Source organism: Convolutriloba macropyga, unplaced genomic scaffold, assembly GCF_964194025.1.
Source record: "Convolutriloba macropyga unplaced genomic scaffold, txConMacr16.3 SCAFFOLD_2785, whole genome shotgun sequence".
Taxonomy (NCBI): domain Eukaryota; kingdom Metazoa; phylum Xenacoelomorpha; order Acoela; family Convolutidae; genus Convolutriloba; species Convolutriloba macropyga.
Genome location: NW_027453012.1, coordinates 3,393 through 18,140, shown reverse-complemented (window position 1 = coordinate 18,140; position 14,748 = coordinate 3,393). Strand labels below are relative to the sequence as shown.

Genomic DNA, 14,748 nt, shown 5'->3' with positions numbered 1-14,748 from the left:
TATCATACCTCATTCTAGGTAATCACCTAATCATTTAAAGCGCAAATAATTTCTATTGAGGTTTTCAAAAAAAGTCAAAGAAGAAGTTTAGTATTAGAGGTGCTAGAAATGAACGGACAATTAATCCCGCAAAATAAATCGACCGCATACTTTTGAGCTTTAATTACCACCACGCTTAGCACCTGCATAACAAATTACCGCTCGCTTAGTGAGGCTAGCAATATATTAGCATACGGGCCCTTACTTTTCTAAATAAAAAAGAGCCTCATTTTAGGCATGGATTATCCAGGACCAAATCCCAACTAGAACTAGAATTAGTTATGAGTAGGCGCCACTAATACTGCTCAATTTCCCCGCTCTTTGAATAACAATTGCAACTCACGGGAAGTAGTAAAAGCAATGCAGGTGCATCTAAAGAAAAACAATGAATTCCCTCACAAACTTCAAGGTTACAAGACCAGAAGGGGAAGAACTAAATAACAACGAGAGGGTACGGCGTTTAAAAGAATACGGAACCGTTAATTCTCGAACTTTAACTCGATTTTTTTGTTACCGCATTAATTTTGCGAGAATTCAGTGTAATGACCATAAAAAGTATTGCTGCATCAGAGCTCTTAGAGTCGAAGTTTTTTGTTTTGTTTTTGTCAAAATCATGAAAAGCCCCAGCTGTAATTCAAATGTTTTCCCCAAATTTGGAATAAATTCTACACTACCAACGCCCTTCCCCTGTAAACTATAGCTTAATTGCTTGAAAGCATAATAGATTGTACCTTTCAAAAAGTCTAATATCAGTCTAAGCAGAATTTCACGGCCAACGGACATGCCTATCGTGCCTTCTTGTAGATTGCGTTCAAGGCAGCCTCTGTTAGTTCTTTTGTTATGCCAGAATGCGCGCAAGCTGCTCAACGATCCGCCTGTTGACGGAGTCAAAGTATCCTAGGCAAACGAAGTTGCGGTGCTATTGGAAACAGACTGTTGTGCAAAATTTTTTTAACTTCAGAATACTCAGTTATTATTTCAGATCTTAGCAATAACTTTTGTCACGACAATTGTCTCCTTCGTTAAATCTTTCCTTATATGAGGTTTCTTGTCAGATGAAAGTGATGCAAAAAATGGGCCCGCTTTCTAGAGATTCTCCAAAAATTTTATAATACAAAACGAGTGTTAGGTAAAAATAATATCAAAATATGCAGGCGTATCCGTCGGAGCAAGAGCATGTGTTGTGCTCATTTTTCAGTTCATATGATTGATTTTTAGTTGCAAAGAACATGAGTTAATAAATTGCAAAGCATTGTTATTGGTGTTACGTAATCTACTCTTCCCAGTACTGATTGCAACTCTTCTATCAATTTATATTTTCATAAAGCATTTCTTAAGTGACATTTTTCGCATGCGTTTCCTTTGGCGTAATATTTATAAATTTATAAATCAACTAAGATTGTTCATGAGATGGGTGCCATTAATCACAAATTTGAAAAATTTCCGAAAAAGAAGCCAAGTAAATTGAATCGAGAAGGCCTAGTCAATGTTGAAAAAGCAGGATGTTACAAATTAGCAAACATTAATATGATTTTGGACAAGCATCGAAGCTGGACAAAAGCCACTGGCCTCTCAGGCCACACTAATGTTGTTTGTGAATCTGAAAAAAACAATCGAACATGATAACTCCTTTTTTGAAAGCTAATGAAAGTAGCTTTATTAATTCTGACATAAGTACGTGTAAAAACTGTTCAAAATCTTGGTTTTTTTCATCAAAACTATTAATGAAAAGAGCAAGAAGTTCTAGGTTGTCAACAAATGCCAAAAATGCGTTTATGGAAAGTTTATGATATCACTAACTTATCATCTGAAAAGACTGTTTCAGGATTTTCAAAGCAATACTATCGCAACTAACAGAACACTTAAAGTTCATACAGACTCCATATCTAATGGAACTTGATAAATCTCGTAAGTCAAAAATGGTAAACTCAGGTTTGGATATAGCCTATTACAAATGCAAAATCCTAAATAATCAGGAGTTCACGCTAGCTGTCGTTATTATTACCAGACGAAAAACACAAAACAAATAATTCCGGAGAAAAATCAGTTCTTAACACCTATTCATTGATATCAGGAAATTCGTTGCAATCTGTTTGTGTTTGCTGAAAAATTCATACTCACACTCTGCTCCCATATCTGCGTCAAACACAAAAAAATGAGTCAGTTGTTAACAAGTATTTTTTTACTGAGTGATTCTCATTTACTCGACAAGGCGATGAAAACTACAGACATAGACTCAAGCAAAATTTGATCAATCAAATTTATATACATGTATTTCGGTTTTTTAATGCGTGGGTTTTAATTGAAGATCAATGCCGAAAAAGGCAGACATAAATTCAGGCATTTTTTAAAATCACAGAGATTGCGCTTCATGAAAGTTACAAAGAATCTTAAAATCAGAGGTTGCCGAGGGCATAAAGTTAAATGAAAAAAGTGTCACTACCTACTGTTATTATGAACACGCTTGGTTTTAGAAAAAAAAAGATGAATAACGCTGAGAAGAATTAAAATATACAGGGCTTTCAAAGAAAATTGTTTCCCAAATCTTCTCGCAGTTTTTACATTGTCCAGCGATAATTTTTTGATTTTGTTCCCAAGAATTTATTTTTGCAAATCTCAATACAGCAGCTAATTTAAAACTGATAATTTCAAGATAGTTTCAGATTTGGATTAACAATGAAAAGCAATCACGTTAATTGCTTCATACTGAAGAACTTGATGAGTGTTGAAAACAATTTGCCTTTGGACATACGGTACCCAGGTTTAGTTTTGAGACCCGAGACCGTTCTGTCAGCAATTTTTCATGTGCACACCAGTGGCGTGATACGACTCAATATACATGGTCACGCGATGGTATGGACAATGAATGCACTACAATGTGATCAGAGGGCAAAGTCCCACGCGTCTGATCATAGGTCGCACAATAATCAGGACAATGGTTGGACTACGGTCTGATCAGAGGGTAAAGTCGCACAACATTCTGATCATAGGTCGCACGAAAGTCGGGAAGATGGTCGCACTACAGTCGAATCAGAGTTCGCACGAAATTCACGTGAAATTGAGAAAAATTTGCCTTGTGGGCAAAGAAGATCCATTGAAGATGAAAAACAAAAGGCTCAAAATTTCCACAAATCCAGATATTTATAGTCTTTGTTACATAGTAAAAACTGATACAATTTGCAAGCGAAGGTTTTGAATATCTAAAACAGGCTCTTTTAAATGTGAGTTGGCTTGTTTGGGAAAAAAGTCGTTTCCTCGTTGTTTTGGAACGAAATATTTGATTGAACTCTTTAGTAAAAATATTTTTTTAAATAAACGAAAAAACATTTTTCCAAAGCAGCTTAATCATCGTATCGAACAATTGTTCAAACCAGTTCAAACTCTTACTCCAAGTTCTTTTCTTCGGGCTGTTATTTCACCCCTTGGTCCTTCCATCAATAAGCCTCACCCACGGTGTCATATAGTTCCAATGGTTTTTCACGAAGGTCGCACAAATCTTTGACTTGATCCGTGTTCGCACTGTTGCGGTAAACAACCTTTTGACCTTCATATTCCGAGAGCTTCAAAACTTCAATTCAAGATGACTTCTTCAACAAATGCAACAATAAATTACCACGTGATTTGAACTAAGAAATCATAATTTCATCTGATTTTATCACGAGCACTTGTTTCCTTTTGAGCTTGAGTTCTTCTTAAGCATAAAGCATTCAAGTCTTTAAAGCGTTTAAAGCAAGTCTAATTAACAAAAATAAGTGTTGCGAAGCAACATTTAATGGTCCGCCGAAAAATAGGTTAAAGATAAAATAGTCGAAGCATTAAGCACCCAAAGCGTTCACTCTCTCAAAAATTTGTTGATAACCTATAAAGGGGAAACTTAAACGAAAATTGAAAAGCGGACCCCCCACTAGATACCATCATTCCCCCACATGTTATTCAAGTTGATTAACTTGTATAACTAGGTTGATTAACCTAACCAAGGGACCCGGTAGAGGATATCTAGTGGGGTAACTGTATACTCAAGATTCTGCATATTTTTTTAAAAAAAAAAACTTCAGAGGAAGTCAATCTCTCTCTCTCTCTCTCTCTCTCTCTAGTTATCATCGAGAACACGGTTTTTGTAAGCTTACTTTGCCCCCTGAAGTACTAAGACTAAGTTCGCGCGAAAAATTGGCCGCACTTTTGCGGGGGGATAGATGCAACCCTATATTTACAACTTCGAAAGTCGCGTGGGGCTCACAGCGGAGTTGCAATGAAACTCTACAATGAAGCAGACGGCATAAGGAACAAACCGTTCACACTTATCAATGAAGACGACCTTATCCGACTGCAGCAGACAGTTGAGCTATTGAAGAAGAAGCAATCCTTCCTATCTGAGCAGAACCAAAAGATTCAGTCTCTTTTTGATGATCCTGACAACTTGGACGATGAAATTGTTGAGACAGAGGAGTATGATGACAAGATATGCCAAAACATCGACTATGTTCATCGGTTTGTCCAGCGAAAGACGAGACACTCGTCACAAGAGAGCTCAGTTGCAGCCGGAGGCACCACGATTTCGAGGAATATACAGAACCTCAATCTACCAAAGCTCGACTTGCCCAGTTTTTCCGGAAACTACTTGGACTGGATCTATTTTTATGTTCGCTTCAAGGGAGCAGTAATAGATAACGATCAGTTGACAAACAGTTTGAGATTACAGTACTTGAAGTCAGCAGTGAAGGGAGAAGCTTCGAAGATGTTAACTTCAATCACAGTCACCGACGACAACTTCGATGTTGCAATGGAAATTTTGCAGAACCGATACGACAACAGGAGATTGATACTTCGAACCCACATCCATGGAATTGTCTCGTATCGACCAGTTTCACACGAAAACACACGGGAATTACGACTCTCGTATTTGTCGACACAATAGAGGAGCACAGACTTTCTCTTCGGAACATGGGACAACCAGTTGAGCATCAGGACCCCTTCTTTGTCTATTTGATTGCAGAAAAACTTCCCACCGAAACACGAAAGTTCTGGGAGCTTTCTTCAAAGGGGAAAGAACTACAGACCAATCAGGAACTAAAGACATTCCTGGAGGAACGTGTTCAAGCGTTGGAGTCAGCAGCACCAAGCAACAGTTCATCAAATACCGAAAAACGATCGCATACGCAACAAAATCAGCCACAGAGACAACCTCACAATCATGTTATGACAACGAATCAGCAATATGAATGTTGTGAAGAAGAACACAGAATTTTCAAATGTGTTAAGTTCAAAGGTTTAGGGGTCAAGGAGCGAGCCCAGCTGATCAAAGTCAAAGGACTTTGTTTTAGTTGTCTACGACCAGGACACCGAGCAGAGAGTTGCGATGGTTCTTCGTGCCGCCAATGTGGACAAAAGCATCACACGTTATTGCATCGAGCAGAGGCGCATCAACTCAATCAATTGAAAAAATTGTCTAGAAACAGCCGCAAAGCCAACGCAAGGGAACAGGAGAAGGTTACATCTGGAGCCTCAAGCAGTAATGCAGAACAAATAACTATCGATCAAAAGATAATAGCAGCCCTCACCCATGAAGACAAGACACGGGAAGTTTTTCTTCAGACAGCAATTGTTCCTGTTAATGTCCAAGGAGAAATAGTATATCTGCGAGCAATTCTGGAATCTGCATCTCAGAATAATCTTGTAACTGAAGCTGCAGTACGAAGACTTCAGCTAAAGAGAAAGAGGAAGAATACTTGTATTTTTGGACTCGGAGGAAATGAAGTCTCAACTAATCGCGGATTTGTTGACCTTTGCCTTCAACCAAAAAAACATATCACCAATTATCACTGACGCGTCAGTTTTAAGGAAAATGACAAACGATTTACCTTCTCGGTACATCAACACAGACAATTGGGAGACAGTAAAGGAACTACAGTTGGCTGATCCCGACTTTAACAAGCCCACCCAAATTGATCTAATCATTGGAGCTGGACACTACGAGGACTTGATGGTTGGGAACAACAGACTGAAAGAACCAAACATCCCCGTTACTTATCGGCTCTCAGTATTCGGTTGGTTAGTAATTGGACGCGAAAACGTGCAAACTTCCAAATCTTCCAGTTTCCAAACATACTTTGTGTCATCAATTGAAGACAGTTTGCAGCGTTTTTGGGAAATCGAGGAAGTGCCTGCAACTAAACATCTGAGCGACGAAGAAAGAAGATGAGAAGAACACTTCAAGTCAACCACACGAAGAAGCCTTGATGGAAGGTTCATCGTAAAACTGCCGTTTAAGAACGAAATTGGAGAACTGGGGGATTCCCAGCAGCAAGCACGCCGAAGACTTAGAAGTCTCCTTCATAGACTTCAAAAACAGCCTGATCTGTACAGAAGATAGAAAGAGTTCATCAATGAGTTCATTAAACTAGGACACATGGAAGAAGTACCAGCAAAGGAGATGCTACTGCCAACAGAGAAAAGCTATTATCTCAGCCATTACTGTGTGTTCAAAGACTCAAGTACAACTACGAAGCTGCGTGTAGTCTTTGAAGGTTCAGCGAAGACTACCAGTAGAATTTCTTTGAACGATAGACTGATGGTGGGACCCAAGATCCAGAAAGATCTATTCAGCATTCTGATCCGTTTCCGTATGTATCCTGTAGCCCTTTCAGCAGACCTTGCAAAAATGTACAGACAAGTGCAACTGGATACCGAAGATAAGGACTATCATCGACTACTTTGGAAGGAACCGAAATCAACAGATATAAGGACATTTAGGATGACATGTGTCACTTAGAGAATAGCATCATCAACGTTCCATTCTATTCGCCAATTACAAGTTTTAGCGGAAGATGTTGCGGACAAAAATGTACAGCTAGGAATCACGACAGACATGTACGTCGACGAATTGTTGACAGGAGCACCCGATCTGGAAAGTGCAATGAAACTGCAGGACTCAATCATAGCAGTTCTTTCAAAGGCAGGGTTTGAGATTCGCAAGTGGACTTCAAGTAACCCAGAACTTGTTGAAACACTACCTGCAAACTTTCGAGAAACTACCGACGAGATGACAATTAAAAGCGACGACTACAGTATAAAAACTTTAGGCGTCAAGTGGAACCCAAATCCAGACCACTTCAGTTTCTTAGAAAAACTAGACGAAAAGACACCATCTACAAAACGCGAAATACTGTCGGAAGTTACGCGGCTCTTTGATCCGTTGGGATGGCTTTCACCTACAACAATTCAGTTCAAATCGTTTTTGCAACTGCTTTGGATGGACCGACTTGGATGGGACGAAGCTTTGTCGAAATGCCTTCAGCAACAGTACAGCCGACTCAGAGTTCAACTGAAGGAATTGGAAACTATTACACTGCCCAGAAAGGTAGTTTCAATCTCGCCAGCATCATCGGACACTGAACTTCATGTCTTCTGTGATGCATCAACTACAGCCTACGCCGCAGTTGTGTATATACGACAATCTTTCGAAGGAACAGTTCACACAAGGATGTTGACAGCAAAGACCAGAGTTGTACCAATAAGGAGTTTGTGCGTTCCCCAGTTGGAACTTTGTGCAGCACTTCTTGGAGCAAATTTGGTGGAAGCGGTATCATCAATGTTTCCCGACACCAAAAGTGTACGCTTGGACAGATTGAACGGTAACACTGGCTTGGCTGCAAGACTTTCCAAGAAATTGGAAGACATTCGTTGCCAACCGTCTAGCAAAAATTCAGAACCTCATTCCATCCAGCAATTGGAATTTCGTGCCGACGGAGGAGAATCCTGCTGATTGCGCATCACGAGGAATCTCAGCCGCAAACCTAGCCAAACACAGCCTTTGGTGGAATGGACCCAGCTGGCTAGAAAAAAGCGAAGATTATTGGCCGAAGTCGCAATCAATTGAGGAACATCAGCATGCAGTGAACAACGAAGTGCAAGGAGAAATACTGAAGCAAATAACAATGGTTGTTACTCAGGAGAACAACTCAATAGTTCAGCTAATTCATCGAACATCCTCGTTTGGAAAACTGGTTCAAATTTTTTGTTATGTCAAGAAATTCATTCAGAAGGCCAAACAACAAAGCCAGAAAACCATTGCCAGCAGAACAGATCAAACAAATCCGATACCAAATGCTACTCACAGAAGAGGAACCTATCATCAATAAGATGTTAACAGAAAAAGTCGGAAGCTGCAATAGCATCTGAATTTCAGTCACTTCAACTCAGCTCTTCAGATCTTAACCTTGGACGGATTGCCATATACGGCCTGATTCAAAAACTTTACTTGCAAGAGTTTGATGCCATTGTTAGTCAATCATCTTCATCAACGATAGAAGGGAAAGGTAACAACATTTCGGAGAATGTATATTGTCATAAACCCCTTGGTAAGGTTGAGGTAGGTAAAGTTGTTGAGGTTGAGGTAGGCAAGGTTGAGGTTGGTAAGGTTAAGGTAGGTAAGATTGGTCAAGGTGAGGTAAGTAAGGTTGGTAAGGTTGAGGTAGGTAAGGCTGGTAGGGTTGAGGTAGGCAAGATTGGTAAGGTTCAGGTAGGTAAGCTTTGTACAGCTCAATTAGGTATTTCAGATAAACCAACAAGATTCAACGATTTGGAGCAACATGTAGGTACAAGTGAAGAAGAATTGATCAACAGTACCACAAAACAAAGAATAAAGCTTTTGCCAAAAAGAGGACGACTTTTCAAACTTTCTCCCTTCTACGACCCAAACAATAAAGTTGTTCGCGTGGGCGGACGACTAGCAAATTCGCCATAAAACATAGACAAGAAGTTTCTTATCCTTATTCCCAAATATTCTTCAATCACAGTGCTTCTGATTCGGGAAGCTCATGCAAGGAACTTACATGGAGGCCCACAGTCTTCGACAAACAATTTGAATACCCGGAGGACTATCAGCTGTTAAAAAAATTATTTACAACTGCAAGCCCTGCATTCGCCACGACGCCAGGATTCTTCAGCCTCAAATGGGAGATCTGCCAATAGAACGTGTTGTTTCATCATTTGCTTTCACCCACACTGGTTTGCACTACTGTGGACTTTTCAGCACAAAAGACAGCAGCGGAAAATAGCAGAAAACGTATGTTGCCCCTTTTGTATGTTTCAGCACAAAGGCCGTCCATATGGAAACAGTGACAACGTTGACCAAAGAGGACTGCCATAAAACGTTTTACAGCACGACGTGGACTGCTCGAAAATATTTATAGTGACAACTCAAGGACTTTCATTGGAACTCGGCGAGAAATTGAATTTCGTAAATTATTAATGGACAGAGAATTCAAGGAACTGGTAGATGCCTTCACTACAGGACATCAGATAAACTGGTTGACAATTCCTCCACGGACGCCTCATTTCGGAGGTTTCTGGGAAGCCTCAATAAAATCCACGAAGAGACATTTTTACAGGATTGTGGACAGGACAACAAAGATGTCTTTTGAGAATTTCACAACCTTGATCACTCAAATTGAGGCCATCCTCAATTCTCGCCTGCTGATAGCCCCCTCTAGCGATGCCAATGACCCTTCAGCACTAACACCCGCTCACTTTCTCATTGGACGCCCACTAACAGTTTTGCTGGAGCCATCTCAAGAAGACAACAGGACACTAAGTAGACGGTTCAAAAGCATCAACAACATTGTCAGACAGTTTTGGAAAAAGTGGTCTTTGGATTACTTGACAATACTTCAACATCGACCAAAATGGCACGATAACAACCAACAGCACGCCGCCAATGACATTGTTATCATCAAGGAAGATAACACGCCTGCAATGCTATGGCCACTGGCAAGGATTACAAAAATCTTCGACGGAAATGACAAGATAGTACGAGTAGTCCAAGTTAGAACTCAAACAGGACTCTACATAAGACCAGTAAGCCGACCTGTACCACTGGAGAAGGAAAAACCAGAGTCTCAGTTACCCAAATGGAAGACAGCGGATGACTCAATGGATGAGGATTGACAAGACAGCAGCAAAGCCCATTTCAATACGTCAAGACCGGAAGATAAGTGTTCCCTAGACAATGAGCAATCAATATTCAAGTCAATAACGTCAGCAATCAATATTTTGAAGTCTGTCTCGCTTATCTTTAATCATTCACCTGCATGATAGCAATGATGACTATGATGACCACGATGATGATGATGATAATGACCACGAGGATGATGATGACGACAACGACAAAGATGACAACAAGGCAAACAACAATCAATTTTCAGAAAACAATGTCCTCGTCAAAAACTTTCTGTGAAGTGTCTTGTGTCAAAAGGTCTCAGGTGACTTCAATATTACTTTTCAATTGAACTCGTTCAAGGAGGACGGGTTATGTTGCGGTAAACAACCTTTTGACCTTCATATTCCGAGGGCTTCAAAACTTCAATTCAAGATGACTTCTTCAACAAATGCAACAATAAATTACCACGTGATTTGAACTAAGAAATCATAATTTCATCTGATTTTATCACAAAAACTTGTTTCCTTTTGAGCTTGAGTTCTTCTTAAGCACAAAGTATTTAAGTCTTTAAAGCGTTTAAAGCAAGTCTAATTAACAAAAATAAGTGTTGCGACGCAACACGCACAAATTTATCGGTCGTTTGAAAATCGCGCAATTTTTTGGATTACATGAAAGTGACACAATTTCTTGCGATTGTTCAGAGGATTGCGTCGAACAATAGTCTGATCAGGGGGCAAAGTCGGGAAAATGTTTGGGTCGCAGAAACTAAACCTGGGTAAGAATGGTATAAGAAAAAGAAGTGGCCTTTTCGAGCTAATAATTCTTCATTTTATCGTTCTTTCTTTGCGAATAAGTTATGTCATGTTTTTGTTTTGGTTTGTATAAAGTGGCAACATGTGAAAATGCCTAATACAATAAATCCTTTTGACCATAATATTGTCCGTTATCAAATGCGGAGATAATCCAACAGCAATATCAAAGAAAAAACATTTAAAAATAAGCTTTTTAATTCGTTTCTCAATTGCAGCCACATTCTTTGCACAATGGTTTTTGTAATTTCAATCTCAACTTCAAGTTGAAGAACGAATTTGAATGAATATACATTTTTTTCCACTCACTTGTATACACAAAGTTAGAGCTAAACTTACAATAAGTTTTCTATGGACCAAAACAAAACATAAAGACACGTCTAACAATAAACCTTATTAACACCCAAATAATGTTTTTTGGCATTATACTGAATCGCATGCCTGTCTATACCTGCACAAAAAGACATGAGCGACGCTCATAGATTCTTCAAACTTGAGTTTTGTCACTTATAAAATTGAAAAAGGTTTGAAGTTTTTTCTTCTGAAGTCGCCTTCCTTCAGTTGCAATAGGCGAGAGAGAAAATATACAATAACTTATAAAAACTGCTTTGGAGTTTTTGACAGTTCAAGAAGGTGAGATTATATAACAATGTAACAAAAAAATCTTCAAACGATTTTTGAACGATTTTCGAAATGAAAGGTAAAGATAGCTTTCAATTCAAAGATTGACCTCAATTACAACTTTATTGGGTAGTAAAAACAGTTCATATTGTGATTTCAAAAACAATCAAGCAGAAAACAAAACAAAAAAACGCAAGAAAAAACAGAAAAGCAACAAGAAAAATACAAAAAAAAACAAAAAAACATTTGAAGCAGAAATACAGTGACCCAAACAATTGGATTCAAGATGTCAGCGCTAAAACTAGCTAAAAGTTGTAGATTTGCAGTAAATTTGAATAATAAGTGTAAGATATGCGACGAATGCGCTGAAAAAAACTTGTTAACGGTGAACTTTTTTTTCTCCGGTTAAACGGCAAAGAAAAATTTTCACCGCTACCAGCTGAATGCGGTGAAAAAGTATTTTCACCGCTACCAGCAGAATGCGTTGGAAACAATTTTTCACCGCTAAAATCGCACGTCTTACAAATATTCACAGCTAATCGCAACACTTTTCCTAAATTCACAGAAAAAATCATTGAAGTAAGTGACAGATGACACTGTGGAATAACAAGTTGTTGACATACAGGAGGCGATAGGTTCGAACCCGTTTAGGGCTGTCATTTTTTTGTAAAAGCTCCGGTGATTGCGCGAAAAAACATTAACCGCTAAAAACCGCAAATCTTAGAAAATTTCGCGGCATTCAAAGCTTAAAGATGTGGGTGCTTTGCGGTGATTTTTTTTCACCGCTCTTCACCGCTAACTTTACATGGTTTTTTTTTAACAAACCTCGACCCCGGGAAAAAAGATAGAAGATTCGTGTTATGTTCAATTCGATGTTATTAAAAATTTGTTTGGAATCATACCGTAACTTAATTAGCACGCAATCAAATAGAATAGAACACTCAACGTTGAGAGGTTTAGTGCCATAAAAAGCTCGAATAACAAGCAATTAACAAACACCACGAATATCCTTATTAATAATAAACACCATCTAAGTTTGGGCAGAAACGCATTGTAGCACAAAAGTATGCAGTCAACAATTACAGCAACACCAACATATGAATATAAAGTTTATCTTGCAAAAAAATCTTGGAAAATACAAAAATCTTGTCTTAAAGCAGATGAACCACCACAATCTTTCAGCTAGAAGATCTTGAACACAAATCTACGCAAAATTTTATGAATACATAAGCGACGCTGGAGAAAGTATATTGATTCTACCACATTGTTTTCAATCGACCAAAACAAAACAAAAAGACACGTCTAACAGAAAACCTTATTAACACCCAAATAATGTTTTTTGGCCTTATGATGAATCGCATGCCTGTCTACACCTGCAGAAAAAAACATGAGCGACGCTCATACATTCTTCCAACTTGAGTTTTGTCACCTATAAAATTGAGATTCATATTGTGATTTCAAAAACAATCAAGCAGAAAAAAACAAAAAAATGCAAAAAAAAAACAAAAAAGCAACAAAAAAACAAAAAAAAAATAAAAAAACATTTAAAGCAGAAATACAGGGACCCAAACAATTGGATTCAAGATGTCAGCGCTAAAACTCGCTGAAAGTTGTAGATTTGCAGTAAATTTGATTAATAAGTGTAAGATTTGCGACAAATGCGTTGCAAAAAAAACTTGTTAGCGGTGAATTTTTTTTCTCCGTCTAAACGGCAAAGAAAATTTTTCACCAGTACCAGCTCAATGCGGTGAAAAAACATTTTCACCGCTACCAGCAGAATGCGGTGAAAACAATTTTTCACCGCTAAAATCGCAAGTCTTCCAAATATTCACAGCTAACCGCAACACTTTTCCTAAATTCACAGGAAATATCATTGAAGTAAGTGACAGATGACACTGTGGAATAACAAATTGTTGACATACAGGAGGCGATAGGTTCGAACCCGTTCAGTGCTGTCATTTTTTTGTAAAAGCTCCGGTGATTGCGCAAAAAAAATTAACCGCTAAAAACCGCAAATCTTAGAAAATTTCATGGCATTCAACGATTAAAGATGAGGGCGCTTTGCGGTGAATTTGTTTTTCAGCGCTCTTCACCGCTAACTTTACATGGCTTTTTTAACAAACCTCGACCCCGGGGAAAATAGATAGAAGATTCGGGTTATGTTCAATTCGATGTTTTGAAAAGTTTGTTTGGAATCATACCGTAAGTTAATTAGCACGCAATCAAATAGAATAGAACACTCAATGTTGAGTGGTTTAGCGCCAAAAAAGCTCGAATAACAAGCAATTAACAAACACCAAGAAAATCCTTATTAATAATAAACACCATCTAAGTTTGGGCAGAAACGTATTGTAGCACAAAAGTATGCAGTAAAAAATTACAACAACACCAACATATGAATATATAAAGTTTATCTTGCACAAAAAATCTTGTCTTAAAGCAGATGAACCACCACAATCTTTCAGCTAGAAGATCTTGAACCCAAATCTACGCAAAATTTTATGAATACATAAGCGACGCTGGAGAAAGTATTTTGATTCTACCACATTGTTTTCAATCGAACAAAACAAAACATAGAGACACGTCTAACAGAAAACCTTATTAACATCCAAATAATGGTTTTTTGGCCTTATAATGAATCGCATGCCTGTCTACACCTGCACAAGAAGACATGAGCGACGCTCATAGATTCTTCAAACTTGAGTTTTGTTACCTAAAAAATTGAAAAGGGTGTGATGTTTTTTCTTTTGAAGTCACCTTTCTTCATTTGCAATAGGCGAGAGAGAAAATATACAATAAATTATATAAACTGCTTTTGAGATTTTGACAGTTCAAGAAAGTGAGATTATATGACAATGTAACAAAAAAGTCTTCAAATGGTTTTTGAACGATTTTCGAAATGAAAGGTAAAGATAGCTTTCAATTCAAAGATTGACATCAATTAAAATTTTATTGGGCACTGAAAACAATTCATATTGTGATTTCAAAAACAATCAAGCAGAAAACAACAAAAAACGCAAAAAAACAAAAAAGCGACAAAAAACAAAAAAACATTTGAAGCAGAAATACAGTGACCCAAACAATCGGATTCAAGATGTCAGCGCTAAAACTCGCTAAAAGTTTTAGATTTGCAGTAAATTTGAATAATAAGTGTAAGATTTGCGACAAATGCGGTGAAGAAAACTTGTTAGCGGTGAATTGTTTTTCTCCGGTTAAACGGCAAAGAAAATTTTTCACCGCTACCAGCTGAATGCGGTGAAAAAGTGTTTTCACCGCTACCAGCAGAATGCGGTGGAAACAATTTTTCACCGCTAAAATTGCTCGTCTTACAAATATTCACAG

At 38.2% G+C, this 14,748-nt stretch overlaps 1 protein-coding gene across 1 annotated transcript; it reads left to right on the top strand.

Moving 5' to 3' along the window:
- Positions 1 to 9,288: 9,288 nt before the first annotated feature.
- On the top strand, positions 9,289 to 9,984 carry LOC142357979 (uncharacterized). The gene has a single exon (XM_075409462.1). The coding sequence runs from the start codon at positions 9,289 to 9,291 to the stop codon at positions 9,982 to 9,984; it is 696 nt and encodes a 231-aa protein (XP_075265577.1).
- Positions 9,985 to 14,748: the final 4,764 nt, after the last annotated feature.